The 27,943-nt window shown below is 49.0% G+C and overlaps 2 protein-coding genes across 2 annotated transcripts; one reads left to right on the top strand and one right to left on the bottom strand.

Annotated features, from left to right (window-relative positions):
• Positions 1 to 151: 151 nt before the first annotated feature.
• Positions 152 to 25,338, top strand: LOC121432993 (tripartite motif-containing protein 54). The gene is made up of 9 exons (XM_041631214.1): positions 152 to 596; positions 17,425 to 17,597; positions 18,579 to 18,750; positions 22,381 to 22,476; positions 23,929 to 24,162; positions 24,428 to 24,450; positions 24,566 to 24,690; positions 24,793 to 24,885; positions 25,196 to 25,338. Exons 1-9 carry the CDS (start codon positions 429 to 431, stop codon positions 25,204 to 25,206), a joined length of 1,095 nt encoding a protein of 364 aa, XP_041487148.1. The 5' UTR covers positions 152 to 428; the 3' UTR covers positions 25,207 to 25,338.
• A 439-nt stretch (positions 25,339 to 25,777) lies between these two features.
• LOC121432785 (urocortin) lies at positions 25,778 to 26,588 on the bottom strand. Its single transcript, XM_041630914.1, has 2 exons — positions 26,539 to 26,588; positions 25,778 to 26,274 (listed from the first exon to the last, which is right to left on the bottom strand). The coding sequence occupies exon 2, from the start codon at positions 26,259 to 26,261 to the stop codon at positions 25,890 to 25,892; it is 372 nt and encodes a 123-aa protein (XP_041486848.1). The 5' UTR covers positions 26,262 to 26,274; positions 26,539 to 26,588; the 3' UTR covers positions 25,778 to 25,889.
• Positions 26,589 to 27,943: the final 1,355 nt, after the last annotated feature.

Raw genomic sequence — 27,943 nt, 5'->3', positions numbered from 1 at the left:
CCACTGGTTCCTGAGTGAGTCAGGGTCACTCGGTCCGGGACAGCTGTGGCTCGCCTTACACGAGCTAAATTGGGAACTGGAATGTCACACAGATGCCCCATGTCTCCCTGCCCCCACAGTAATATTAATCTCTCTGGGGAGTAAGGGACAAACAGTACTGCCTGCAGAGTGGACAAAGGGTGGTTTAGGGGAGCTAAAGCGACAAGTGCCTGGAGAGGCTTCTGAGCAAGGGGCGCAGACAGAAGAGTCTGGAAATAGCCAGAGGCGAGAGGAGCTGTTAGAGGAAGAGACAGGAGACATCACTCAAGAGGGAGCAATAGCAGGGATCCTAAGAATCCACAGTCTAGAGTTTGACAGGAAGGGGCGCACAGGCAGCGGGAAGGCCGGGAACAGGGCCACAGCCAAGGCAGGCACGAGAGCGCCAAGGGATGAACTTCACGGTGGGTTTCAAGCCGCTGCTCGGGGATGCACACAGCATGGACAACCTGGAGAAGCAGCTCATCTGCCCCATCTGCCTGGAGATGTTCTCCAAGCCCGTGGTGATCCTGCCCTGCCAGCACAACCTGTGCCGCAAGTGTGCCAACGATGTCTTCCAGGTGGGCCCCGGGACGGCTGGGAGGGCATGAGTAGGAGCTCCTACAGGTGGGAGGAGGCAAAGCTGCCCTGACTGAGCCGCAGGAGAGTTGGGGTCCTAGGATCCCGGAGTAAGCATGAGTCAGCAGGTGCCCTGAGGCTGGCAAGCTCAGCCCATGTCCACAGCAGCTAGACAGTGGCATCTGAGGGGGACTGGCAGGAACTGCCAAGGAAGAGTGGTCCTGCCTGGGTTTTGTGGGAGCTTTACTGGATTTTGTTTACTTGGAGGCTTTGATTTTTTTTTTAACTGTAGAAGAGATCAATGAAATACTGAGGAACTAAAAAATAATAGGGTCAACATGATGGTTAGTTGTTGAAGGCACTTACTATCAAACCTGACAACCTGAATTTGATCCCCAAAACATAACGTGGTGAAAGAGAGGACTCCTGAAAGCTGACCTCTGACCTCCATTTACGTGAGTGCACACACACACCCTTAAAAATAAAAGCTGGGTATGGTGGTGTACACTTGCAATTCCAGCACTTAGGGGCCTGGGGCAGGAGGACTGTCATTATTTTGTTTTGTTTTTGAGACAATCTCTATGTAGCCCTGGCTGTCCAGGAGCTCACTATGTAGAGCAGGCTGTCTTCGAACTCTTAGAGATCCTCCTGCCTCTGTCCCCCTGGTGCTGGGATTAGAGAGACATCACCACCGTGGCTTGACGATCAATTGTTATGATTTTTAGATTAACCTGGTTTACACAGTAAATTATGGACCAACCTACAAGACCCTGTCTCAAACAGAAAAGAAAGGAAAAAAACTAAAATTAAAAATAAAGCCATCAGAAGGCATATGCACAGAGCTCGTCTGTCCTTGATGGAGCTGGTTAGACACAGTGGCCCAGGGAAGCAGGAAGTCTCCCCAGTCTCACACCTGTGAGCCTTTCTGATCTGGTAAAGAGGCTCATGGACTAACTAACACTCAGGTGACTTATAGACAGACAGACAGAAAGCAGAAGCAGAATGGTACTTCCCAGAAATGCCTATGTAGCTGTGGTCATGAGGCCGGGCATAGCTAAGTTATAAGTCACTGATATCATTCTGTCCACACATTTCAAAAATAAAAACAAAAAAGCCTGGCATGGCGATGCATGGCTGCAATCCCAGCCTTGGGAGATGGTAGCAGAATGAGCTAATGTTGGCTTGGGCTATGAGACCCTGTCTAACCAACCAAATAAATGCAGATGCCAGAATTCCTGGTAAATTCATAGGCTTGCGTCCCTGCTCTGTGTCATTTGTAGAGGTTCGAGTAGGCTATAGACCCAGTCAGAGGTCGGGGAGAGCGAAGGGACAGGACACAGGTGTGCAGAAGCACCTGGGAGGAGCAGCACAAACTGCAGGCTAGTCTGGTCTACGGAACAAGTATACCAGCATAAGCAGGGACTATACACAGCAAGACCCTGTCTCAAAAAGAAAAAAAAAAGTGTGTAGGGCTGGAGAGATGGCTCAGCAGCTAAGAACACTTGTTGCTCTCCCAAACAACTCGGGTTCAGTTCCCAGTCTCCACAAGGTAGCTTACAACCAGCTGTAACCCCAATCGCAGAGGATCTGATGTCCCCCTCTAAACCCTTCCTGCATGGGCACCATGCATGCAGGCGAAATACACAAAAAATAAATCTTTAAAAAATTAAAAGAATTATTCCTGCTTTTCACAGACTATAAGGAAATGAGTTGAGCAGAGTTTCCACGCCCCCTTTTCCCTTCTCTCTTTGGTGCTGTAGTTAATCTTGGGCACTGTGTGCTAAACACGCACCCTACCATTGATCTATACAAGCTCCAACACAAACTATCTGTAAAAATACTAATGTGTATGTGTGCGTGTGTGTGTGTGTGCACGTGCGTGCGTGTGTGTACATACAGGTGCCCACAGAAGCCAGGAGAGGGTGTCAGACTCCCTGGAGCTGCAGAGTCCGTGATGTGGGAGCTGGCACTCTGAAAGAGCAGCAAGTGCTCAAAATGGCTGGGCTGCCTCTCCACCCTCAACACAGCGGGTCTTACTTCACTGAGAATTTAGACTCCTTGGTGTAGCAGGCTTTCTCAAACTGGCAGCCCCCAAATCATGACACAGAATCTCTTATTAGTTATGAATGCTCGGCCTTATGCTTATCCCACTAGCTCTTATAACTTAATTTAACCTGTTTCGCTTCATCTACACTGTGCCTAGGGGCTTCTTACCTGTCTTTCATTCTGTATAGCCTACTATTCCTGCTTGTGTGCCTGGCTGGCAGTGGCTGCCTGGTTCTGGGTGTTTCCTCTTTTTTGATCTCTCTCAAGCCTAGATTCCTGCTCCTGCTTAGTCTCTCTGCTTGCCACCTTCGCCTATCCCTCTACTGCCTAGCTATTGGCCATTTAGCTTTTTATCAGACCCAGGTGCTTTAGGCAGGCAACATGCAACAATGACACACCTTCACACAATTAAACAAATGCAGCATAAACAAAAGCAGCACACCTTTTCACAGTTAAAGTAATATTCCACAACACCTGGGGTTAGGATGTTTGAAGGCAATACTGGGCTGTTAGGCCATCACAGTGTGTCTATATGCCCTGTCTGTCTTCTGCCCCTTTCACTAAGTAGCCAACACTCCAAAATCTCCTGCCACTGTCCCCTTGAGTTCTCTTCAGAGTTCCTTTCATCCTGGGTGTCCAAACCTGCCATTATTTGGCTGTTGAGACCTGAATCCCCCTGTCTGGGGTCCTAGACGGCATGTTGTTCTGACCCTGTCTCAAACCAACAAATAAAACCAAAAATTCTTGCCAGGTGTGGTGGTGCACTCCTGTAATCCTGGAAGCATGATTGTCATGAGTTTGAGGCCAGCCTAGGCTACATAACTAGCTCTGCGTAAGCGGTTATGCCTTTCCCACCGGCCTGGTTTCTCCTTTGGTCTGAAAAGCTGATGCCTCTTAAGCTGAAATATCCAGAAAAGACATCTTTCCCGTGTGTTTATACAGACACATCTACTGCTTTCTCTCTCTCTCTCTCTCTCTCTCTCTCTCTCTGTCTCTCTGTCTCTGTCTCTCTCTCTGTCTGTCTCTGTCTCTCTGTCTCTGTCTGTCTGTCTGTCTCTGTCTCTCTGTCTCTCTCTCTCTCTCTGTCTGTCTCTGTCTCTCTGTCTCTGTCTCTCTGTCTCTGTCTCTCTGTCTCTCTCTGTCTCTCTCTGTCTCTCTCTCTCTCTCCCTCTCTCTCTCTCTCTCTCTGTCTCTCTCTCTCTCTCTGTGTGTGTGTGTGTGTGGCACATGTGTGAAGAGCTTCCACTAAGTGAACATCAGACTTGACAGGCAACTTTACCGACTGAGCCATCTCTCTGACCCCAAGGCAGAGAACCCAAAATATGTGAAGTCAAAGAAACATCTGGAGCACTAAGGAAAGTATTTGGTAAAGAGCAGCCAAGGGGCCGGGTGGTGATGGTGCACACACTTTTAATCCCAGCACTCGGGAGGCAGAGGCAGGTGGATCTCTGTGAGTTTGAGGCCAGCCTGGTCTACAGTGAGTTTCAGAATAGCTAGGACTCTTACACAGAGAAACCCTGTATTGAAAGAAAAAAAATAAAGCAGCCAAGGGGCCAAATATGGTGGCACATGCCTTTGACCCCTGCACTCAGATATTGGAGACAGGTGGATCTCTTCTGAGTTTGAGACCGACCTAGTGAATTCCAGGCCTCCCAAGGCTATATATAGTGAGACCCTGACTGAAAAGCAAGCAAACAAACTGGAGAATATCGATTTCCAAATGATAAGGTGTCTAGCACAGAGTCCAGGAATAGCCACTAGAGAGACTGCATAGTGAGCGTGTGACCTTCCTTCTTCAAGGCACAGTGCTGACGCGTGAATGCATGTGAATACATGTGAATGCATGTGAATACATATCTGGGCCCAGAGAGATCTAGGAAGGTTCTGGGACAAGCCCTGTGCAAAGCAGATTTGGTGGCACACCTGTGGTGCAGCTCAGGAGGCCGAGGTGAGAGGTCACTTAATCCGTCATTTAACACACCAAAATCCTGTCTTTGCAGAAATGAGAAGTGGGGGATGTTCTTAGTGCCTGCCTAGTAAGCCCAGACCCCGGAGTTTAATCCCAGCACCAGGTAAACAGGGTGTGGCAGCTCACACCTGTAATCCCACACCCAGGAGGTGGAGGCATGACAAATTTGAGGCCAGCCTGGGTTACATGAGACCCTGTCTCAAAAACAGATGAACGAGGCCCAAGCCTGTGTAGATTATTTGAGAGGTAACATGGCCCGCAGGGCCCTGAGATGGTTCTGTAGGTCTGATGCAGAACAACCAGCTCTCCTCAGGGACGAGAGCGGACAGCTCGCTCCTCCAGGCTTTATTTGGGGAGGCCTGGGGGAGGCTGACCCAGTTACCCAGCGACACCTGTGTCTTTGCATCTCAGCTCCGTCTGAAAGATGAGCATATTTCGTTTTTCACACATAGCCTCCACATTTTGACAACTCTAGGCATAATCAGATAGTCTGTTTTCTAAGTATGGCGACGGGAATAGGACTTTTAGTTCCTCCATCTTCAGATCTCTGAGGAGGAAAGCCTTCAGAACACTGCCTAGAAAGTTGGCAGTCGTGAACACGGTAACAGTGTAACACACTTAAATTTTTATGTGTACATTTTTTCAAACGCCTTGGAAGCTCATAGCATGAAGTTCATAGCATGGATCTGCCACTAACTTCAGATCTTAGATTCCCTTCACCAAACACAACCATTACCAGCTTCTCTGAGAATCTTTATAGAAATTTCCACACCTAGGCACACGCTTGCACATATAGACACACTTACACTACACCAAACACCTTTGTTCAATTCTTGTTTTGTTTTGTTTTAGTTTGGGTTTTGGTTTTTTTGAGACAGGCTGTTTCTGTGTAGCCCTGGATGTTCTGGAACTCAATCTGTAGACCAGGTTAGCCTTTAACCCAGACTGTCGCCTGCCTCTGCCTCCCTAGTGCTGGGATTAAAGGCACCTGCCACCACAGCCCTGATTTTTTTTTATTTGTTCCCTACATAGAAGACACAGTATGTCTTCTGTTTTATCATTGATATTATTTTAGCTTATATATATATATATATATATATATATATATATATATATATATTATTTTGGGTGGGGCACATGTGTTGAAGTCAGAAGACAACACTGTATACTGCATAGTGCCAGTTCTCTTCTTCTACCTCTACTTGGGTTCTGGGAACCAAACTAGAGCCCCTAGGGCTGTGAGGCAAATGTCCCCCTAGTCCTGCTGGCTCCTCTTGAGACAAGGTCTTACTCTGGCCAATCCAAATCCAGGCTGGTCTTGAATTCAAGATCCTCCTATGTCAGCCTCCCAAGGGCCTGAGCACAGATGTGAGTCGTCACACCAGCTGTTTTCTGTTTCAGAGAGCAGCACAGGGTCCATTGTTATGAGCAGACCACAGTCCCTTTAATCCACCTGCTAAAATGTTTGTCTGCATTCAGGAGTTGTTGTCTGGTGTTTGTTGGAGGAATTGTGGTGGTTGCGTTAGGCTGGGGTGTATTCAGCTGATAAAATGCTCACCCAGCACACACAAAACTCTGGACTTAATCCCTAACTCCACATTACAATCTCAACACACAGGGGAATCGAGGTCATTCTCTGCAATATAGCAATTTGGACGAGCTCCTGGGCTATGTGAGGCACTGTTTTTCAAAGGAAATTATGGATCAAGATTAAGGATTTGAGAAAACCATCTGTAATCTAATCCTGCCTCACCCAACACAAGTATCTTCATTTTTGCCTACTTTATCAACATTGCTTGAGACAGAATCTTACTATAGCATTAGTTAGCCTGGCACTCACTAGGTAGATGAAGCTGGTCTTGAATTCCTAACACTTTTCCTGCCTAAGTTGCCCCAGAGTTGTGATTACAGGTATTTACCACGATGTCCAATTCATGTTTACGTATTACTTGATTACCTTCAAGCCCTCATCTCCCTATTATTTTACTTAGTTGCTGTTCTAATTCTATTTAAAGCTCTAATCCTCTTTTTCTCTAATAAGAAACAGAAAACTTCAAAATATGACATTAGCCCCTCCAATCCTCTCCTTCCCCACACTCGCACCCACTCAGCCTCCAAAAATTTGGAGGAGAGTAAAGCTGTTGATGTGGGAAACTGACATAAACATCTCCCCGTGTGCTTCTGTCTGTATTTGTAAACCCGGTTCTCATCCAAACTCCTTTCAAGCAAGCCTTCAGAGTATTTTGGTATCTGCCTCCGCTTTGCTGTGGGCACTTGTTTCTGAGAAGCAACCTGTTGTCATTTAGTAGAAAACCAGAAGGTACTGGAAGGAGGTTGCTGGAAGAGCCGTCTTCTTGGAGGAAGTCCAGGCAGGGAGGGCCTTACAGTGGGAACTGTCAGAAAAGAGACCTTCTGGACTGCAAGGCAGGCTGCTTTCCCGCTGGGCACCAAGCCCTGATTTTGATCCCCAGCATTGTAGAAACCAGGCATGGTGGTGTGATGGTTTGCACCTGCAGTCCCAGCGCTTGAGAGGTAGAGGCAGGAGGATGAGAAATTTCACAAGTCACCCTTAGCTCTATGTAGTGAGTTCAAGGCCAGCCTGGGCTATATCAGACTGTGTATGCCTCTGTGTGTGTGTGTGAGAGAGAGAGAGAGAGAGACAGAGACAGAGACAGAGACACAGAGCGAGAGAAGTACCAGAAGCCTGCTGTATTTTTGGCTCTTTGAGGCAGCGTTCTGCTATGTATTTCTGGCTGGACTTGCCTGATATGTTCTATGTAGCTGAGACTGGTCTAGAACTGACTGAAATCCTCCTGCCTCAGCCTTCTAAGTGCTGTGCCTCAACCCCCAGCTGAACACCAGGGCTTCTCCAGCCCACCTTTACCCGGTCTCCTTTTGGAGAATCTGATTTGTTGCAAGGCCAAGCTACAGTGACCTTGCTTGGGTTTGGGATTTTAATTCCCCAGGGAACAAAACTCCACTGCTGAGACATCCCACCCTTCACTAGTTCTCACATCTTTAGTGTGTGTGTGCGCGTGCGTGTGTGTGCGTGTGCGTGCATGTGTGTGCTTGCATATGTGCGTGTGTGTGCGTGTGTGTGCGTGCGTGTGTGTGCATGTGCTTGCATGTGCGCGTGTGTGCGTGCGTGTGTGTGTGTGCACGTGCGCGTGTGCAAGTTCTGCTGTTGCGTAAGCACGGTTATGCAGAGGACAGAGGTTGACATCAGATGTCCCCACTGGCCATCTCTCATCACCCTGCCCAGCACTAGTTACATATCTGGTACTACGCGCATCTTACATGGGTACTCAGGATCTGAACTCATGTCCTTATGCCTGAGTGGCGACTCAACTCCGTAGTTCCCAGCTGTTTAAACTAGTAAGAACACCTCTTGTAACTTTAATAATCTGCTTTTAAAAATTCAAAATGAAAATAAGCCAGTTAGGGGTCTGGAGAGATGGCTCAGTGGTTAAGAGCACTGACTGCTCTTCCAAAGGACCCGGGTTCAATTCCCAGCACCCACATGGCAGCTCACAACTGTCTGAAGATCAGTTCCAGGGGATCTGACACTTCACACCAATGCACATAAAATAAAGTTAAATAAACCATAAATATATTAAAAAGAAAAAATAAGATTATCAAGAGGCCAGATCTAATGTAAGATAAAAGAGTCTTATTTAAAAAAAAAAGAAGAAAGAAAAGAAAATAAGCCGGTTAGTGGTACACACGTTTAACCATAGCACTCAGGAGGCAGAACCAGGCAGAATCTCTGAATTCAAGGCCAGCCTAGTCCACAGAGTAAGTTCGAGAACAGTCAGGGATACACACAGAGAAACCCTGTTTTGAACTCTCCACCAAGAAGTTTTACAATGATTATGAATGATCATCTCTCTTATACACCTATGAGCACATGTGCATGCGCGCACGCACACACACACACACGAATGCGTGTAACCCAGGCTAGCCTCAAACTTGCTATGTAGCTGAGACTGGCTTTGAACTCTTGACTCTCCTTTGTCTCTCAAATTTTAGGTCACAAGCAGGAGTCACCATGCTTGGTGTGGATGACCACTTTTTTTTTTAAATATTTATTTATTTACTTATTATGTATACAATATTCTGTTCCTGTGTATGCCACAGAGGGGCTTGTTTTCCACCTCCAGGGCAGGCCATGCGTATCCTGGTCTCTCTCAGCCAGCATTTTAGCTTGTAGTAAAATCTGGATTCTTCCACTGCTGGGCCACTTTCATCAGATGTCTTCTGCCCATTGTGTTCCTGTACTTTCTCCAGTTACGACCTAGGGTCTGGTTCACAAACTTTACAAGACCCTCAGGTCTGCAGTGGTAGCTCATCCAGGGCCCATATTAGCATTCCCTGGCTAGCTGGGGAAGAGGATGGGCCCTGTGAGATACGTACACATTTGTCAGAGTGACTTCAGTACAGAGCTCCTCTAGATAGATGACAAAGGGACTAGAAGAATCACGCAACCCTCAAGAGAAAGTTCTGAACATGGTTGGTCAAAGCCTTGAGCAAGGGCCGAGAATTAAATTCCCTTTACTTGTTCCATTCTTTGACACAGGGTCTCCTGTGTTCCAGGACGGCCTTGAACACAAAATGTGGTGGAGAATGGCCTTGAACATCTCATCCTCCCAAGTGCTGGTCCAGGCGTACCTGCCAACCACACCCAGCTCATCCAATGCTGGAGATCAAACCCAGCCCTTGTGCATGCTAGGCAGATGCTGCCAACTGAGACACATTCTAGACCACTTGCTCCTTTCTCTTTGTTGTCTGTGGTGCTGAGGATGGAACACCATAAGCATCACTGCCCCACCAGCCCTGTCCATGTCATTTTCACCTTCACAGTGGAGAAAGAACAGTTATTTCACGCCCAGGGCTCTGTGCAGTCATTATTTTACCTCATGTTCATTTAGTACTTTACAATTGATTGGGCACCTTCACAAACAAAATTCTGTAGAGCGGGATCATGGCTGTCATACAGGTGAGCACACGGAATACATATTACAGTCACACAAGGAGACAGGGCAGGGACATCCACCGAGGTGTTTCCTGGAGTGATGGCACTTCCTTCACACATCACACGGTTAGCACATGAAATTGTGCTTCATGGGGCTGACTCCGAAAAGGACTTTTGTTGTTGTTTTGTTTTTCAAGACAGGGTTTCTCTGTAGCTTTGGGGCCTGTACTGGAATTCACTCTGTAGCCCAGGCTGGCCTTGAACTCACTGAGATCCGCCTGCCTCTGCCTCCTGAGATTAAAGGCCTGCCCACCACCACCCGGCTTCCGAGTATGACATTTAAGGGAAGAATAAGATAGTTATGTGACATGACCGAGCAGGATACATGACCGAGCAGGATACATGACAGGGCAGGATACGTGACCGAGCAGGATACATGACCGAGCATGCAATCAGTTTCCTGAAGCAGCGAGGTAAGCAGGAGCAGGGGAACAGATTTGGCTAACTGGATATTAACTAGTTGGAGAGATCTTAGCCCAGAATAGACATTTCCATCTTTTTGAAGACTTCTTAAGGTTTCCACCAATACCCTAGAATCTGTAATTCCTATTTGTGATGACAACGTTTAGGGGCCTGCAGTCAGGGCAGAAGTAATTTTCTTTTCCTCCTGTGGATCCAACTGTAAAGCCCAGGATCCCTGACAAAGGGCCAAGAAGCTCGTGGTTCCTTTTATTCTCTCTCTCTCTCTCTCTCTCTCTCTCTCTCTCTCTCTCTTTCTTTTGAGACAAAGTCTCACCATGTAGCATTGCCAAGCTTGGAGGTTGACCCCAAACTCGCAGAGATCCTCCTGCCTCTGACACCGAAGTGCTGGGATTAAAGTCATGAGCCACCACACTAGCTATGGTTCTATTCTAAAACCAATGTTTTGTCAGGTGAGGTGGTCTACACCTTTGATTCCCAGCCCCGGGGAGGCAGAGACAGGTGGATCTGTGAGTTTGAAGTCAGCCTGGTTTACAAAGTCTCAGGACAGCCAAGGCTACACGGAGACCCTATCTCAAAGCCACCAAAAACAAATGAACAAGCCATGAAATCAGCAGAGGGCCTAATACCACGAAGAGAAGTTATCCAAGGGAAACACATGAAAACAGCTGATTTCTGTGGTGAAGCACCGGTGCCGTTTGAGCTGCTGTGGTTTGTAGTACGGCTTCGCCGTTGGGGCAGACACTCAGTTCCACTAGAAGTCAGTGAAAGTGAAGATGCCATCCTGTCTGAGTTCACAGACTCCCTGAACTCTCTTCATGGATCTTGCCGAGTCTGTGACCCTCGGGTGAGTCTTATGCCTGGAGCACAGCATCTCCCCAGTCACCCAAGTCTACAACCCCAGAATCCCCCACCTCCCTCCTCTCCCCATGTCCAGACTCCGGTTAGTCCAAATCCCACCTCTCAGTCATGACTTTTCTTAGATTGCTGCCCACCAACATCCCGTGACCTGGCCTTGACTGTGCCGCTCACCCCATTTGCCTCCTATCCGACCCTTGCCTTTGCCCATCCATGTTAACTATAAGTTCAGACATTCTCCCTGTCCACTCCCAGTCTAGAAACCCAGCCCAGGAAATCAAGTTTAGATCCTCACAGATTCAAAAGCCTTCTAGGGTGACCCCCATCTTTCCAGCTCCTCCCTGCCCCCACCCTCGGCTCCTGCAGTCCCTCCCTCCCCCGAAGCCCTTTCCAGACCCTCCTTCTTGGCTGCTTGTCTACCCTGACTTCAAGCCCTCCTCAAGTGGCACCTTCAATATCAGACCCTGTAAACCAACAGCAAACTCAGTTTGGGTCTCACAAACCTCACTTTGTTGGTTCTTCTTTACTATGGCACTCTAGCGCCCTCTTTTGTTCTGTTCGATCCGTTTCTCCAAACCCCAGAGTTCTTGTAAGAAATTTGGGACTGATAAGAAGCTGGGTGTGGTGGTACCCAACAGCAAAGCCAGCACGTGGAAGGTGGAGGCAGGAGGATTACGAATTCAAAGTCATTTTCAGCTACACAATGGAGTTTGAGGCCAGCCTGGGTTACTGTCTTAAAAAGAAAAAAGTCTAGTTACTGTGGTACCCACTTTTAATCTCAGAGAAAAAGAAAGATAAAGATGGGTAGTGGTGGGACCTGCCTTTACCCCAGCACTCAGCAGGCAGAGGCAGAGGCAGAGGCAGGTGGATTCAGTGAATTCAAGGCCAACCTGGTCTACAAAGTGAGTTCCAGGGCAGCCACGGTTGTTACAAAGAGAAACCCTGTCTTGGAAAAAAAGAAAAAAGAAGTAAAAAGGGAGGAGGGAAAAAAAGGCGGGAGGTGCCACCACCCAGAATGCATCGCTGTTGCCTGGAAAATACTGCTGGGGTTACAAGCATGCGCCACCATGCCCCGCGCTTTCGTGAGTTCTGGGTTTTGAACTCAGATCCCCATGCTTGTGAGGCAAGCATTTTACCAACTGGGCTATCTCAGAGCATGCATGCATATATGCGTGCGTGCACACTCACACACACTCACACACACACACACGCACACACACACACCCTTTTGTAGAGTAGGTCTCTTACAGCCAAAGTTGACCTTGGTCCTCGGCCTCACAAGTCAGGTGTGCAGCAACGTGACCAGGTTTGTCCACTGTCTTTACAAAAGGCTCTTGGGGATTAGATTAGACTCAACAACATCCGGGAAGCCTAGAGAGCCTGTGTTTGACCACAGCTGGCCCTCAGCACCGGGTAGAATGCTAACAGTGAGTCTCATGTGTCTGAGTGTCAAGAAGAGGAAGAGTAAAGAGGGAGAGTAGCAAGTTTTCCTGGCGGCCTGTAGCATAGCTGCTCTGTGCTCTGGAAACAGTTCCCAGAAGATTTCACATCAGTGAGGCTGGTCTCTTCTTAACCACCGCTCATTTCTTAGCTCCAGCCGATCAGCATCGAGTATCCCAGCAAACAAGTTTTGCTTTAGTAGTCCTGGTATCTTGTTAACCACAGCTGATTCTTCAGCCCCAGGTAATTAGAACCACGGGGTCTTAATTTGGAAAAAGCAAGTGCCCCTGAGAGTCTTTAAACTTTACAAGCCAGGCCTCCATCCTCTGCCCTGCTCTCAACATCTTACCTTCCAAGCTCCTAAGGAATGTCCCACTGAGCTCTGAACACTCAGTGGCTCTTCTAGCCCAAAGTTCCAAAGTCCTTCCACAGACCTCCCCAAATCATGGCCAGGTCAGTCCCAGCAACACCCCACTGCACTGGTACCAACTTGTCTTAGCCAGGGTCCCTACTGCTGTGACAAGACACCATGACCAAAGAGCAAGCTGGGGAGGACAGGGTTTATGTGGCTTACACTTCCTCGTTGTTCATCACTGAAGAAAGCCAGGACAGGAACTCAAACAGGGCAGAGGCTATGAAGGGGAAGCTTACTGGCTTGCTCCTCATGACTTGCTCAGTCTGCTTTCTTAGAGAACCCAAGACCACCAGGCCAGGGATGGCACAGTGGTCTGGGCCCTCTTCCGTTGATCACTAAATGAGAAAATGCCTACAGCTGGATCTCGAGGAGGCATTTCCTCGGCTGACGCTCCTTCCTCTGATGACCCTAGCTTGTGTCAAGTTGACACACAAAACCACCCAATACAACTGACCCCTTGACATCCGGACACACAAACACAGAAATACAACAATATTAAGCCACAACCATTCCTTTCTTATTCATCCTCAAGATGTTAAATAACTTTAAAAGTACAACAGTCTTTACATATTCAAACACATTACAATTTCAGTTCCTTTAAAATGATCAATCTCTTTTAAAATCTAGTCTTTTAAAATTCAAGTGTCCCATTTGAGAGCTTCAGTTAAATACTTTCTTACTTCAAGAGGGAAAAATCAGAATCCCAGCACTTGAGAGGAAGAGGCAGGCGGATCTCTGTGAATTTGAAGCCAGCCTGGTCTACAGAATGAGTTCCAGGACAGACAAAGCTCCATAGTGAGACAGTTTCAAATTTTTTTTTAAATAAAATAAAATATCTTTGTGGAAACATCAGGTAAGGGGGTTACAGTTAAGTTGCGAAATCTGTCACGTGCACCGAGTGTTATTGGATGACATCTTTAATTTGGGGAGGTAGTGGAAGCCCGTGGTATGCCTGTACATCACAAAAGAAATTTGCCCAGTAGCCACAGGGATGGATATTAGGTCGAATGCAGCAGTGAGAGGTGGACGGCCGTGCAGAGCAGCAGACGACCATGCAGAGCAGTGGACGGCCGTGCAGAGCAGTGGACGGCCGTGCAGAGCAGTGGACAGCCGTGCAGGGCAGTGGACGGCCGTGCAGGGCAGTGGACGGCCAATGCAGAGCAGTGGACGGCCGTGCAGAGCAGTGGACAGCCAATGCAGAGCAGTGGACGACCGTGCAGAGCAGTGGACGGCCGTGCAGGGCAGTGGACGGCCGTGCAGGGCAGTGGACGGCCGTGCAGGGCAGTGGACGGCCGTGCAGAGCAGCAAACGACCGTGCAGGGCAGTGGACGGCCGTGCAGAGCAGTGGACAGCCGTGCAGGGCAGTGGACGGCCGTGCAGAGCAGTGGACAGCCAATGCAGAGCAGTGGACGGCTGTACAGAGAACTACAACCAGCCCAAGATGACTGGGCTGCAGACCTGCAACACTGCAACGTCCCAGCTCCCCACAGCCATGGAATATTGGATATTGCCTTACCCATCCTCCAGTTGGTATACAAGGAGTCTACTAGAAACCCCCTGGAGATATGCCAAGTCAAGGGGTCTACTGTTTCCTTTGTTCTATGAGCTCATGATTCTCTAGCTCAGTGGCTCTCAACCTTCGTAACGCTGCGACCCTTTAATACGGTTCCTCATGTTGTGGTGACCCAATCATATCATTATTTTTTTTAAATATTTATTTATTTATTATGTATACAACATTTCTTCCATGTAAACGTGCAGGCCAGAAGAAGGCACCAGACCCCATTACAGATGGTTGTGAGCCACCATATGGTTGCTGGGAATTGAACTCAGGACCTTTGGAAGAGCAGGCAATGCTCTTAACCTCTGAGCCATCTCTCCAGCCCCAACCATATCATTATTGTTGCTACTTCATAACTAATTTCACTACTATTATAAATCAAAATGTAAATATCTATGTTTTCCAATGGTCTTAGGTGGCCCCTGTGAAAGGGCCATTCAGTTCCCAAAGGGGTCTCGACCCAGAGGTTGAGAACCACTGCTCTAGCTGATCAGGTTGGGATTTTTACTGTAAACAACTGGCTTTAAGGGCTGGGGTATGTAACTCAGTATTAAATACTTAATATTAAATTAAATATTAAAATACTTAATATTCGAAAAGCCTTGGGCTAGACCACTAGGAGCAAGCACGCCCATGCCTCAAGTGAGCAGTAACTTAGGGAGGAAGACACTTGATTTTTCTCCAAAGTGCAAGCCGGAAGGGCCATCTGGGATTGCCCCCTGAGACTCTTGCTCCTTGACTTCCTTGCCTTTCTCAATGGGTGTCTACTACATCCTGACTCCGCACGGTCCTTCTGCACAAGTCTACACTTCAAATAGGAGAAAAGGAAAAATGGGAAAGAGAGGGCGTGGCTCCTTCCCAGTGCGGCACAAAACCTTTGTACCTACTGCTCCAGAGCACAGTCACCTGCCACACCCCACCAGGTGGGGCCTCGACGCAGTCTTTATACTACGGGTCTTGCCAACTCAGACCATCTGTTTCCGAAGAAAAGAATGCAGGAGCATCCCTGCCAGTTGTTCACCTCTGCTTCTCGACAAAAATGTTTTATATAAACCGGGCGATGGTGGCGCACACCTTTAATCCCAGCACTCACGAGGCAGAGGCAGGCGGAGCTCTGTGAGTTCAAGGCCAGCCTGGTCTACAAGAGCTAGTTCCAGGACAGGCTCCAAAGCTACAGAGAAACCCTGTATTGAAAAACAAAACAAGGGGGCTGGAGAGATGGCTCAGAGGTTAAGAGCACTGGCTATTCTTCCAGAGGTCCTGAGTTTAATTCCCAGCAACCACATGGTGGCTCACAACCATCTGTAATGAGATCTGGCGCCCTCTTCTGGCATACATGCAGACAGAACACTGTATACATAATAAATAAAGATTTTTTAAAAAAAATAAAAACAAAACAAGATTTAAAAATGCTTTATATATATATTTCTTACATTTATTTACTTATGTGGGTGAGTGAATGACAGTGGGCATGAGTGTGGGTGTCAGAGAGCAACTGTGGAATAGGGAGTCTCTCCTACAACATGGGTTCCAGACGAGTTCTTAGCCCAATCCCATGAGCCTTTACAGTATTAAGCTTGGCTTCTGTATTTCAAGCCAAATTCAGGGAGAGAATCCTTGATTGGTTGCATCGGGTCAGGTGATCATCATCAGTCAGCTCTGTGTAGCTGGATACCCCTTTAGGGTCGCCTGGAGCACATCTCTAAGAAACACGGTGTAAGGGCCTCGCTAGGCCTTCATTGCGATGTCCCTGTAACTGCTGTAGCCTTCGCATAACGTCAGATGCAAAGTGAGCAATCCCATGCAACCTGTAACTTTACTAAGGCTGAATACTAGAAGAAAGCATTGTCAAGGGCTGTGCAAGGGTCTATGTGTCCTGACTCACAGTGCCGGAAGCAACTTCCCACAATTATCCAGCTAATTGTAGTTTCTTTTTTTACTTTTTGTTTTGTTTTTTTGTTTTTGAGACAGGTTATCCTCCCATGTAGATCCGAAGGCATGCATTGTTGTGTCCAGCCTTCCTTTCCTTTCCTTTCCATTCCTTTCCTTTCTTTTTTTTTTTTTTTTGTTTGTTTTTTGTTTTTTGTTTTTCGAGACAGGGTTTCTCTGTGGCTTTGGAGCCTGTCCTGGAACTAGCTCTCTAGACCAGGCTGGTCTCGAACTCACAGAGATCCGCCTACCTCTGCCTCCCGAGTGCTGGGATTAAAGGCGTGCGCCACCACCGCCCGGCCCTTTCCTTTCTTTTCTTTTTCTTTTTTAGACAGGGCCTCATGCACCCCGGGCTGGCCTTGGGTGATCTCAAAGGACGGCTCGAACTTTCACTGGCTTAGATCCTCCTGCCTCTACCTCCCAGCTGTACCGCTATGCCCTGTTTATATAGTGCTATAGATCAAATCTAGACGAGCACTCTCCAGCTGAGCCACATCCCAGACCCTGGTCACAATTTCTTTATTCCACTCTTCAGCACCTGGTGTGTGTGCCTCTGCCCAGGACTAGAGAGAAGCTATGTATATTATCCCAGCATCAGAGAGGCGGGGGCAGGTACATAGACATTCAAGACCAGTTTTGTGACTACACAAGACCATGGAGAGGGGGGGATGGTAATGGGGGAGACACATCTATAATCCCATTCAAGGTCATCCTCCATTATACACCAAGTTTGAGATAATCTTACAAGATCTTGTGAAACACGCACACACACACACATGCACAAACATTAACAACAACAAACACACACACACACAAAACACCTTACATGTGGCCCATAGGGGTCCAAGCTGGAGGACACTGGTGATGCTGTGAGCCCCTTGTCTGTATCAGCGTTCTGCCAAAGTTCCATGCTGGACCCCACTGAGAACCAATACTGCTCAGGCCTTGGCCAAAGTGAGGTTCTGCATGCAGGACACTCAAGGTGCTGGACTGAGGAATGAAGCAGAGACAGGCAGGAAGCCATCTTAGTCACCTGTCAGACTGCTCCTGGGGGACATCAGATGCAGAGAAGAGCTAATGCCTCCTCCTTACCATTCCTGCGCCCACCACTTCCCTCATGCCTCACTATGCTTCTGTTGTCTTGTCTCCTGTCCTTGCAGGCCTCTAACCCTCTGTGGCAATCCCGGGGCTCCACAACTGTATCTTCGGGCGGTCGCTTCCGCTGCCCATCTTGCAGGCACGAGGTTGTCCTGGACCGGCATGGGGTCTATGGCCTGCAGCGGAACCTCCTGGTGGAGAACATTATTGACATCTACAAGCAGGAATCCTCCCGGTGAGATGTCTGGCTACTGGCCTCTCTGGAGGGAAGAGCCTGCACTGTCAGGGATTAGAGGGGCTGTTTAGTCAGGGTTACCACTGCTGTGATGAAACACTGTGACCAGAAACCACGTGGGAAGAAAATGGTTTATTTGGCTTATGCTCCCACATCATAGTCTATCGCCGAAGGATGTCAGGACAGGAAGTCAAACAGGGCGGGAACCTGGAGGCAGGAGCAGATGCAGAGGCCATGGAGGGTGCTGCTTACTGGCTTGCTTCTCGTGGCTTGCTCACCCTACTTTCTTATAGGAATCCAGGACCAGCAGCCCAGGGATGGCCCCACCCACAATGGGCTGGGCCCTCCTCCATTAACCACTAATTCAGAAAGTGCCCCACAGGCTTGCCTGCAGCCCCATTTTATGGAAACACTTTTTTAATTGGGGTTTCTTCCTCACAGATGACTTTAGCTGCATCAAATTGACTTAAAACTATCCAGCATGGGGGGGGGGGGGAGGTTGATGGGAGACAGGGACACACACACAATGGGGAAAGAAGAGGAGGGGATTGGGTTCCTACCCAGGGAGGCCTGATTTTGTCTTTTTTTTTTTTTTTTTGGTTTTTCGAGACAGGGTTTCCCTGTGTAACAGTCCTAGGTGTCCTAGAACAAGCTCTTACAGACCAGGCTGGCCTCAAACTCACAGGGATTCACCTGCCTCTGCCTCCCAGGTGTTGGGATTAAAGGCATGTGTGCACCACCACTGCCTGGCTTTGTCTTTGGAGTCAAATGTTCAATCTTACTCCCTCTGGTCTGTGACCAAAGCCCACCCCAAAGTTCTTGATCTCACCAGCTCCCACGACTTCCTGTCCTGCCGGGCCTCTTTGTCCCCTACAATAGACTCTTCTTGGGCCCAGTCTTCCTTGGAGGCTCTTTTCTTCCCCAGTGCCAGTCACAGCCTGGCTCCCTGACAATTGCTACTCCCTTGTCCATGGTCCTCAGGCCGCTGCACTCCAAGGCTGAGCAGCACCTCATGTGTGAGGAGCACGAGGATGAGAAGATCAACATCTACTGCCTGAGCTGCGAGGTGCCCACCTGCTCTCTCTGCAAGGTCTTCGGGGCCCACAAGGACTGTGAGGTGGCCCCTCTGCCCACCATTTACAAACGCCAGAAGGTATCTGGCCAGGGAGGGACTCGGGAAGGGGGTTTAGGATAGGGCAGTTCTCACTCTGCTCAGGTGAAGTCTAGCAGATCAGGGCCAAAGCCGCGGGTCTACTCTTGAGTCTGCAGCAACCTTAAGGAGTCACCTGACCTCCCTGGTCCTGACATCCTTCACTTGTCTGACAAGGTGAATACTACGGTTGCTGTCACCACAGCCTTAGCTAATGTGTGGCAGCAGCCACGGCAACACAGAGGACTGCATACCCTCAGGGGTCTTTAGCCACGCCTTTAGCTTCTCCATAGCTGTCACTTTACAATCAGATTGGTTGGGACATGAAAAGAAAGTGGGGGGGGGGGGGGAGGACAGGGTCAGAGAGCCACTGTAAACAAAATAGATATCATTTCTCAAACGACCATGCTGGCTAGAGTCAGGTGGTTATATCATGAAACCTGCCGAAGGTGTGTGGGGAGGGATGCCTTTTAAGACTCCTAACACCTCAGCTCTGGTGGGAGTCCCAGGCGATCAAAGCAGTCAACTGTATTGCCTGGTTTTTGACAGAAAGAGATGCAAACGCTAAGCTGGACGAAGATCCCTTCAGTGTAGACCCTTAGGCTGACCTTAGATTCCTACCCACCAACCAGTCATTCACAGCTGAAGACATACAGAGGCATGGACTGTGAGCACAGCGAGCAGAGCAATGACAGTTCAGACCCCAGGCTGCTGAGAGCTGCTGGCAGCAGTGCCTTGACCAGAGGTCACAGAATACACAGCAGATGGTCACTGATAGTTCAGGTGTCCACCCACCAGATGAGTCAGACTCAAGGAGAAAACCTCATCAAGGCTTACGGGGCCACAGACTCTAAAACTGGCTGCTTCTGTCTGTAATTTTTCTCCTGTGCCTATATTCCCTCCCTAAAAACAGCTGTGGGTATTTTCTCCACTGCCTGTGCTTATCTCATGTGTATTCCAGCTACTGGGCACACTTATAGCTGTGGGTGGTCAGGAAGATGATGTCTGCTTAAGTGTGTGCACAAGTTTGATGAATAGAAATAATACTAGGATCCTTCATGGCCCAGACTGATACAGGAAAACTGCATTGTTCTCAGTTACAAAGACAGCCTTTCACACACCATTAGCTGATTTTAGACCTCAAAATAAATTCAAAACAGACTAATTGCTTGTGCAAAATATGCACACAGGCTGGGCGGTGGTGGCGCATGCCTTTAATCCCAGCACTCGGGAGGCAGAGGCAGGCGGATCTCTGGGAGTTCGAGGCCAGCCTGGTCTACAAGAGCTAGTTCCAGGTCAGGCACCAAAGCTACAGAGAAACCCTGTCTCGAAAAACCAAAAAAAAAAAAAATGCACACAGGCAAGTTACCAGGTGTCTGTTGACCTAAAGTCAGTCTGATAACATTAAGACACAAGTCCCCACAGTAACTGACTTTCTGCATGGACTCCTAAACCTCACTCTTACGATGCAAGGTTCAAGTTTCAGCCAACTGTTTATTGCTTAGGTCCCGAATTTCAATGTTAATCTCCATGATGTCTCTCAGGCTACATGCAGACAGACCATGCCTCTTGCCTGCACAGTTGAGTGTTGCCATGGTTACTCATTTCCAGCTGGTCAGTGTGACATTCTAAGCCTGAGAGAAACCACACGATTCCTTGTGTATCAGAATGGTTGTGCCTCAGCTGTTTACTCAAGAAATGCTATGTGACCCTGAGAGTGTAATTTACATATTGTCCAGAGTTTGTTCTAAGAGGAAGTGTGCGAGTGTGTGAGTGGAGGTGTGTGTGACTATGCGTGACTGTGTGTGAGTGTGTGAATGAGTATGTGAGTGAGTGTAAGAGTGTGTGTGAGTGGAGGTGTGTGTAAGAGTGTGTGTGTGTGAATGAGTGTGTGAGTGAGTGTGTGAGTGGAGGTGTGTGAGTGTGTGTGAGAGTGGAGGTGTGTGGAAGTGTGTGAGTGTGTGAATGAGTGTGAGTGGAGGTGTGTGGAAGTGTGTGAGTGAATGTGTGAGTGTGTGAATGGTTTGTGTGAGTGTGTTTGTGTGTGAGAGTGGAGATGTGTGTAAGTGTGTGAGTGTGTGAATGGTTTGTGTGAGTGTGTGTGAGAGTGGAGGTGTGTGTAAGTGTGTGAATGAGTGTGTGAGTGTGTGTGAGAGTGGAGGTGTGTGTAAGTGTGTGAGTGTATGAATGAGTGTGTGAGTGTGTGAGTGTGTGTGAGTGTGTGAATGGTTTGTGTGAGTGTGTGAATGAGTGTGTGAGTGTGTGAGTGTGTGTGTGTGAGTGTGTGAATGGTTTGTGTGAGTGTGTGAGAGAGTGGAGGTGTGTGTGATTCAGAATAGTGTGAGTGAGAGATATAAAGGAGAAATGTAGCAGCGTGTGAAGAAATGTCAGAGTAGAGAGAAGTGTGTATAGAAGAGGGATATGTGAAGAACGAGATGTAGCTGTATGTAAAGAGATATAACTCTGTAGAGAGTGTCAAGAAAGCGATTATTCAAGATGAAGTAAAAGAGAAAGTTACCCTCAGGAGAGTCTGTGCTTCTTCCTTTTTTCTTAAATTACCATCAGAATGTGTAAATCCTTCCCTAAGACCCTCAGATGGATAGGAATTTTCTCTATGCCCCACTACTCTGAAGGCATTCTTTCTGCAGCCCTGGGTGAGGTCCTGGGAGCTGGCATCTCGGGCTGCAATACTTGGGGAATTCAGATGCTGGAATTATTGAAATCCACTGTGCACACAATGTTTTTAGAAGGTGGAATAATGCCAGGCATGGTTGAGCACTGCAGTTACAGCACTTAGGATACGGATGCAGGAGGATCTCTAGTATGAGGCCAGCCTAAGCTACATAAGGAGTTTCAAGCCAGCCTGGACTATATAAGGAGACCCTGTTGTTAAAGAAAAATAAAGATAAAATAAGATAACAGCAAAAAGTAGGATTGGAGATGAACAAAATCTTGTCTAGCACAAAATCTTGGATAGATTTCCAGAACTGAAAACATGTAAAATGACCATACAACAGCCTGTTGTGGTGTACACTGTAACCCCAGCTACTAGGGAGGCTGGGGCTAGAGGATCATAAATTCAAAGCCAGTTTAGACAATATAGAAAGGTCCAATCCAAGAAAACAAACCAAAAACAGACAGGAAAATAGATTTGACAAGGAACAAAGTAGAGTCTTTAGAAATCAACAACTCTTGAAAAACCAGTGAATGGATCAGGTGATGGATTTCTCAGAAGAATTACTGCATGAGAAGAGTGCAAACAGCACACCAACCCAGAATGCTCTGGGAGGTCAAAGATGAATATGTCTAACGTGATCCTACCTGACTCACAGAATAGCAGGAATAGAAGGGAGGCAGTGTTAATTGAATGGGTAGCCCTAAGTATTTTTCAGAATTAATGGCTACTGATAAAGCACCTAGGACAGTCTGGTATATAGTAGGTGATTAGAGAATGTCACGTGTCTTCACATTTGGGGGTGGGGGACTTCTAGAACCCACAGAACGTGCTCCCAAACTTCTAGATCTTTGTAGATGTCCTTGAATGGGTGAGGTGGGGACAGTCCCGTGGGATAAGAGGGAAGCAGCTGCTGGAGAGAGCTTCCAGCTCTAAGAGCTGGCCCATGTGTGTGACAGAGCGAGCTGAGCGATGGCATCGCGATGCTGGTGGCAGGCAATGACCGCGTGCAAGCAGTGATCACGCAGATGGAGGAGGTGTGCCAGACCATTGAGGTGAGCCTGGGCTGGGAGGACAAAGGGGACAGAATAGTCCTTAGTCCGAGGGGTGGAGGTAGAATAAGCACAAGTTTCAGGCCAGCCTGGATGACTTATGGAGATCCTAGCTATAAATAAATAAACAATAAATAAATAAGCAAGCACGCAGGGCGTAGTAGCCCAAGACAATAATGACAGTACCCTGAGGCTGAGGCAGGAGGATTTCTCATCAATGGCCCACTTGACCCATACCAAAAATAAGTGAGTGGGGCTGGAGAGATGGCCCAGGGGTTAAGAGAAAGAACTGCCATTGCAGAGAACCAGAGTTCAGTTCCCAGCACCCACACTGCAGGTCTCAAAACTGCCTGTAACTCAGCTCCAGGGGAATTCAATTCCTCTGGCCTCCATGGGCACCCACACACCACGCACATATACTTAATTGAAAATAATACAACTAGGGCTGGAGAGATGGCTCAGTGGTTAAGAGCATTGCCTGCTCTTCCAAAGGTCCTGAGTTCAATTCCCGGCAACCACATGGTGGCTCACAACCATCTGTAAAGAGGTCTGGTGCCCTCTTCTGGCCTGCAGGCATACACACAGACAGAATATTGTATACATAATAAATAAATAGAATAAATATTTAAAAAAAAGAGAAAATAATACAACTAAAATTGTGGAAATAAATAAGCAAAATAAATATTAAAAGATAAAAGAGGCTGGGAGGTGAGAGTAATCAGATTATATACACACAGATTATATACACACATATATATATGATATTGTCAATGAATACATTTAATTAAAAATTATGTGGTGAGAAATAATTATATGCCCTTATTATATCATATTAACTAAATATATTTGAATATTGAGACAGTATTTCCAGTCAATGAATTTTAGAAATTTAGATTCCTTGTTTTCTTTTCAATTATGTGTATTTGTGTGTGTACAGGCATGTGCACATGACTGTTAGTGCCCGCAGAGGCCAGAAGAGCTTGTTGGATCTCTTGGGGTTACAGGTAGCTGTGAACCTTCTGGCATGGCTATAGGAACAGAACTCAGGACCTCTGCAAGAGCAGAAACACTAACAGCTGGAGCTACCTCTCCAGCTCTCTAACCAATGTCTGTATTTAAAAATAGAGCTTAATTTCATAGCAGAGCAAAAAATTAAAAATATAAAACTCAAATAGTCTTTTAAAATAATGCTGATAGTAACTCATTTTATTTCCTTTATGAAGTAAGTGGCAATTAATGAAAAGCCAAGCCAGGGCCAGTGACATACATGGCTCCCAGAAATAGCTTTGAAATATGTTGTCGTCATTGTTAATTGAAAAGATCTGAGCTGGATTCTGTGCATGGGAGGAAGTCACACCTTCCTTCTGGACTTTCCTAGAGTTCTGTTTAAGGGATGGAGAGGGATAAAATGCCCTGCCATCCGCGACCTCCTTCAGGCTTGTTCTAATCTTTCAGGACAACAGTCGCAGGCAGAAGCAACTGTTAAACCAGAGGTTTGAGACCCTGTGCGCGGTGCTGGAGGAGCGCAAGGGCGAGCTACTGCAAGCGCTGGCCCAGGAGCAGGAGGAGAAGCTGCAGCGCGTGCGAGGCCTCATCCGTCAGTATGGAGACCACTTGGAGGTTTCCTCTAAGCTGGTGGAGACCGCCATCCAATCCATGGAGGAGCCGCAGATGGCTCTCTACCTCCAGGTGGGCGGAGAGGGAGGGAGGCAGGCTCCCAGGGTGGCGGGAATCAGGGCCTGGGTAGCCGGGTCAAGTCTTACCTGCGGTAATTTCTTGTCACCACGACCTGGGAAAAGTCACCCTTCTACACGCGCGCGCTCTCTCTCTCTCTCCTTAACGAATTGGGATGTACGCCCCTACCTACCCCGCAGGACTGGTGAGAATCAGAAATGGGGCTTTGCCGGGGCTGCTGGCGCAGCGCTCACCTTCGCCCTCCTTTTCTCCCCTGCAGCAGGCCAAGGAGCTGATCAACAAGTGAGTGGTCTGCGCGGTGGGAAAGGAAGGGACCCTATGGCTTCCTTCCATCTAATCTGGGGAGGGGCTTGAGGAAGTGGAGGAGTCCCTCTGCTGAGCCCTGTGGCCATCACAGGGTCGGGGCAATGTCGAAGGTGGAGCTGGCAGGACGGCCGGAGCCAGGCTATGAGAGCATGGAACAATTCTCTGTGAGCGTGGAGCACGTGGCCGAAATGCTGCGGACCATCGACTTCCAGCCGGGTGAGGGAGCTGAGGGAGTTTAGACCCGCCGTAAGGGTATGAGGTGGGCGCTCCAACCAGGAAAGCAGGGGCTCCACATCACCAGCCCTGCCTTCCACCTAGGCGCCGCAGGGGATGAAGAGGATGACGAGGTGGCTTTAGACGGGGACGAGAGCAACGCAGGGCTGGAGGAGGAGCGGCTGGACGGGCCAGAAGGTGAGAGAGTAGGACGAGGGCTTTGGGGTGAGGAGTGGTTAGTCTCGGGCGATTGCCTTCCTAGCGGCACCAGGACGCTCTCCGGCACCAGTGACACTCTCTCCGGTGTCACTCAATAGGAGCCGCAAAGCGCGCCCCCTAGCGCGCGCGGAAAAGCGCACTCTGTTCCCACGGTTGGTTCCGCACAGTTTTTGGGGACCATGGTGGGTCCGCGAGTAAAACCCAGCTACCTGAGGAAAGCTGGCTGTCGGAGGGTGGGGAGTTTGTTCTTTTAGATCCCCGCCCACCAAGCTGTCTTTTCCGGATACAGGCCTACACTGATCAGACCCTGATCCAGAGCGCGCATCTGTAGCGGGAGGCAAGGGATGCTGAGGATCTGCGCAGAGACCACCGCGCCTCCCAGCTCGGCGTTCCACCCCCCGAAGGGTCTCAATAAAGGACTCTTGCGTCTCACGTCCTTGGCTCTTTTCGCTGCCCACTCCTAGTCTCGGCTGTAGAAGCAACCTCGCCATCAGTCTGCCCCCCGCCGCCGCCCTGAGACGATTTGAAGGGGTGGAGGTGAAATAATAACCCCCTCGTGGGCAACTCCTTTACACCAGAGATGGAGTCCTAAGCCCGAGACCTCGAAAAGGTGTCTGGGGTGGGTCTCAGGACCTCTGAGTTCCCAGATTTGGATGGGCGGGGGAAGGGGCCATGAGCCCCCAGGGGCTTAACTGATAGCCTACCTTTCCCACCCCACTTAGCATGCTTGTATCTCCTACTGGCCTGGGAGCCCCACTCCCCCAAAAGTTTCCACCCTTCCTTAGTTGCCAGTGCCCCCCACGACAGAAGATAGAGGCTAAACTCTTGGGCAGTTTTATTAAAAAATAGCCACGCGGAGTGCTCAGGGTGACTCTGGGTGGCGCTGCACCGCGGGACTGAGCCAGCTTCGGTCGCGCGAGCTCCAGCCCCGGGGTATGTAGGGGAAAGGGTCGAGCCTTTCGGGGGGCCCCACACCAGGCGGATCACTTGCCCACCGAATGGAGTATGATGCGGTTCTGCTCTGCGCGCTCGCGCTGGCTCTGTGTCCGGGCCAGCTCCAGCAGGGTCCGCAGCAGGTGGAAGGTGAGGTCGATGGACAGCGGAGGGTCGTCCCGTCGCTGCCGCTCGCCGCCTGGCGTCCCCGATCCCGTGCGGCGCGGGAAGCGCTCAGCTAACAGCAATAGGAGCGCGCGGGCGCCGCCGCCCTGATTCCGTGTCCCAGGACTCCATCGCAGATTCGGATCCTGGACCTCGGTCGCTGCCGCAGTCACCGGGCTCCACTGACTGCTCCCGGGGCGCAGCTGTGCCAGGAGCAGCAGTGCCACTAGGAGTGCAGCGCGTCCCCTCTGCCTCATGGTGCCGCCTGCCCTGAACACACAGGGGCAGCATAGGGTGAGGTGCGCTTGGAGCCGCCGCAGGTGACACGAGCCCCTTCTCGCGCACGCCCAGTGCCCCCGCCGGGACCCTCCGGCTGTTGCCTGGTGTCCACAAGCCTGCCCATCAGCCCCAGCCGCTGAGCCAGTCCAGTTCCACCCTCCTCTCCCTCCTTCCCTCCCGGTGGGTCGCAGTGGGTGGGCTGAGTGCAGAGTCTTGGTGCTAAAGGAGTCTGGATCGTTGCTCCGAGCCACTCACAGGTTGTCGGAGTGTTTGCCCGGTGCAAGATGGAGCTCCAGTCTCTGTCCCCCGGGACGGGCTGAAGACGCCTTGGGGAGCACGGGGTCTGTCCCGGGACCGTCGCCAGCCTTATATAGCACCAGGACAGCTCCGACTGACGTCAGCGAAGAACATGAACTGATTGTAGAAGCAATGACAGAGGCAGCTTCGAGTCCAGCAGCTTCAAGCCCACAGAGGGGCGCGCATCCTGGCCCTGGAGCCAGCTTTGGAAGCACCTTGGCTGTAGAGGATGGAGAAGCTGGCTGAGGCATAAAGATTGCTCTTTCCGGATGTAGAGTTCTTGCCCCACACAGAATAGTCAGAGTGTGTCTCCAGAACAGAGTAGTCCAGTTTTTTTTTCTTCTCCAGGACCAAGAAGGGGGACAGGACCGTAGAGCTGACCGTGGTCCTGAATTTGTCCGCAGCCAAGAATCGGGCCAGAAGTTCTGAGGGGTGTCCTGTGTTGCTTAGACACAGGACCTAGCCTGGCTGTCTAGTCCCTAAAGTAAGATCACATAGTCCCATCCAAAGGCCCGCTGGCCCAACTGGTCTGTCAGGATTCTTGACCATCTTACAGCGGCAGAATCTAAAATCTACAGGTGTCAGATTGTGTATGACGTAAAAAGGTGTTTGGCTTTCAGAGCTTAACGCACCAGTCTGTCCTGAGTTTGACAAGGTTAGCTCTTTCCCCTGGAAATCACAGAAACAGTACTAGTACACCATTTTGCCTTCTAGTTAAGGTCACCAAACAGGAAGTGAGGAAACTTGGGCTGGAGTTCCTGCTCTGCCATCAGTTCGTGGTGCAATCAGCTTCCTCTCTTCTGGTGGTGCTGCTGTCTTTGTAAATCAAGGCCAGGCTTGAATAGCCTCCACTTCTTCCCAGTTATAGACTACACGTTGGTAGTCTCCTAAAGGGTTTTATCCACGACTGCTGCAGACTCCAGATAATAATGCATTTATTTATATACCCATAAAGACACCAAGAGGGTCTGAAGGGGCACTGGGACCCAGGAAAGTTAGAGTGAAGATGTTCTAGGTTAGGGACGTAGCTCAGTGTTAGAGCACTTGATTAGTATACACAAGGCTGAGTTCAACCTTGAACACTGGATAGGAAGATGTATCTTTAGAAGTGTGGATGAGCTGGCAGTGGTGGTGAACACTTTTAATCCCAGCACTCAGGAGGCAGGGACAGCTGGATCTCTGTGATTTAGAGACCAGCCTGGTCTACAGAGGAGGTTCCAGGACAATCAGGATTACACAGTGAAACGTTGTCTCAAGAAACAAACAAAGAGGGGGATGAGTATTTTTTTTTGAAGGATGGGTATTAATTGTTGGGACACGGGTGTAAAGTTGGCAAGGTTATTCTACAAGCATTTGTGGGATA

Source organism: Microtus oregoni, unplaced genomic scaffold, assembly GCF_018167655.1.
Source record: "Microtus oregoni isolate MIOR12 unplaced genomic scaffold, Mior012 000036F_ref0000092, whole genome shotgun sequence".
NCBI lineage: Eukaryota > Metazoa > Chordata > Mammalia > Rodentia > Cricetidae > Microtus > Microtus oregoni.
Note: the sequence above shows the minus strand (reverse complement) of the source record. Positions and strands in the feature narration are given on the sequence as shown.

Bases quoted from the DNA above. Each gene is read 5' to 3' on its own strand.
- LOC121432785 (XM_041630914.1), bottom strand. From the start codon at position 26,261: ATGAGGCAGAGGGGACGCGCTGCACTCCTAGTGGCACTGCTGCTCCTG.
- LOC121432993 (XM_041631214.1), top strand. From the start codon at position 429: ATGAACTTCACGGTGGGTTTCAAGCCGCTGCTCGGGGATGCACACAGC. The intron at 597-17,424 runs GTGGGCCCCGGG...CTGTCCTTGCAG, and splicing joins GTGCCAACGATGTCTTCCAG to GCCTCTAACCCTCTGTGGCA. The intron at 24,163-24,427 runs GTGGGCGGAGAG...TCTCCCCTGCAG, and splicing joins AGATGGCTCTCTACCTCCAG to CAGGCCAAGGAGCTGATCAA.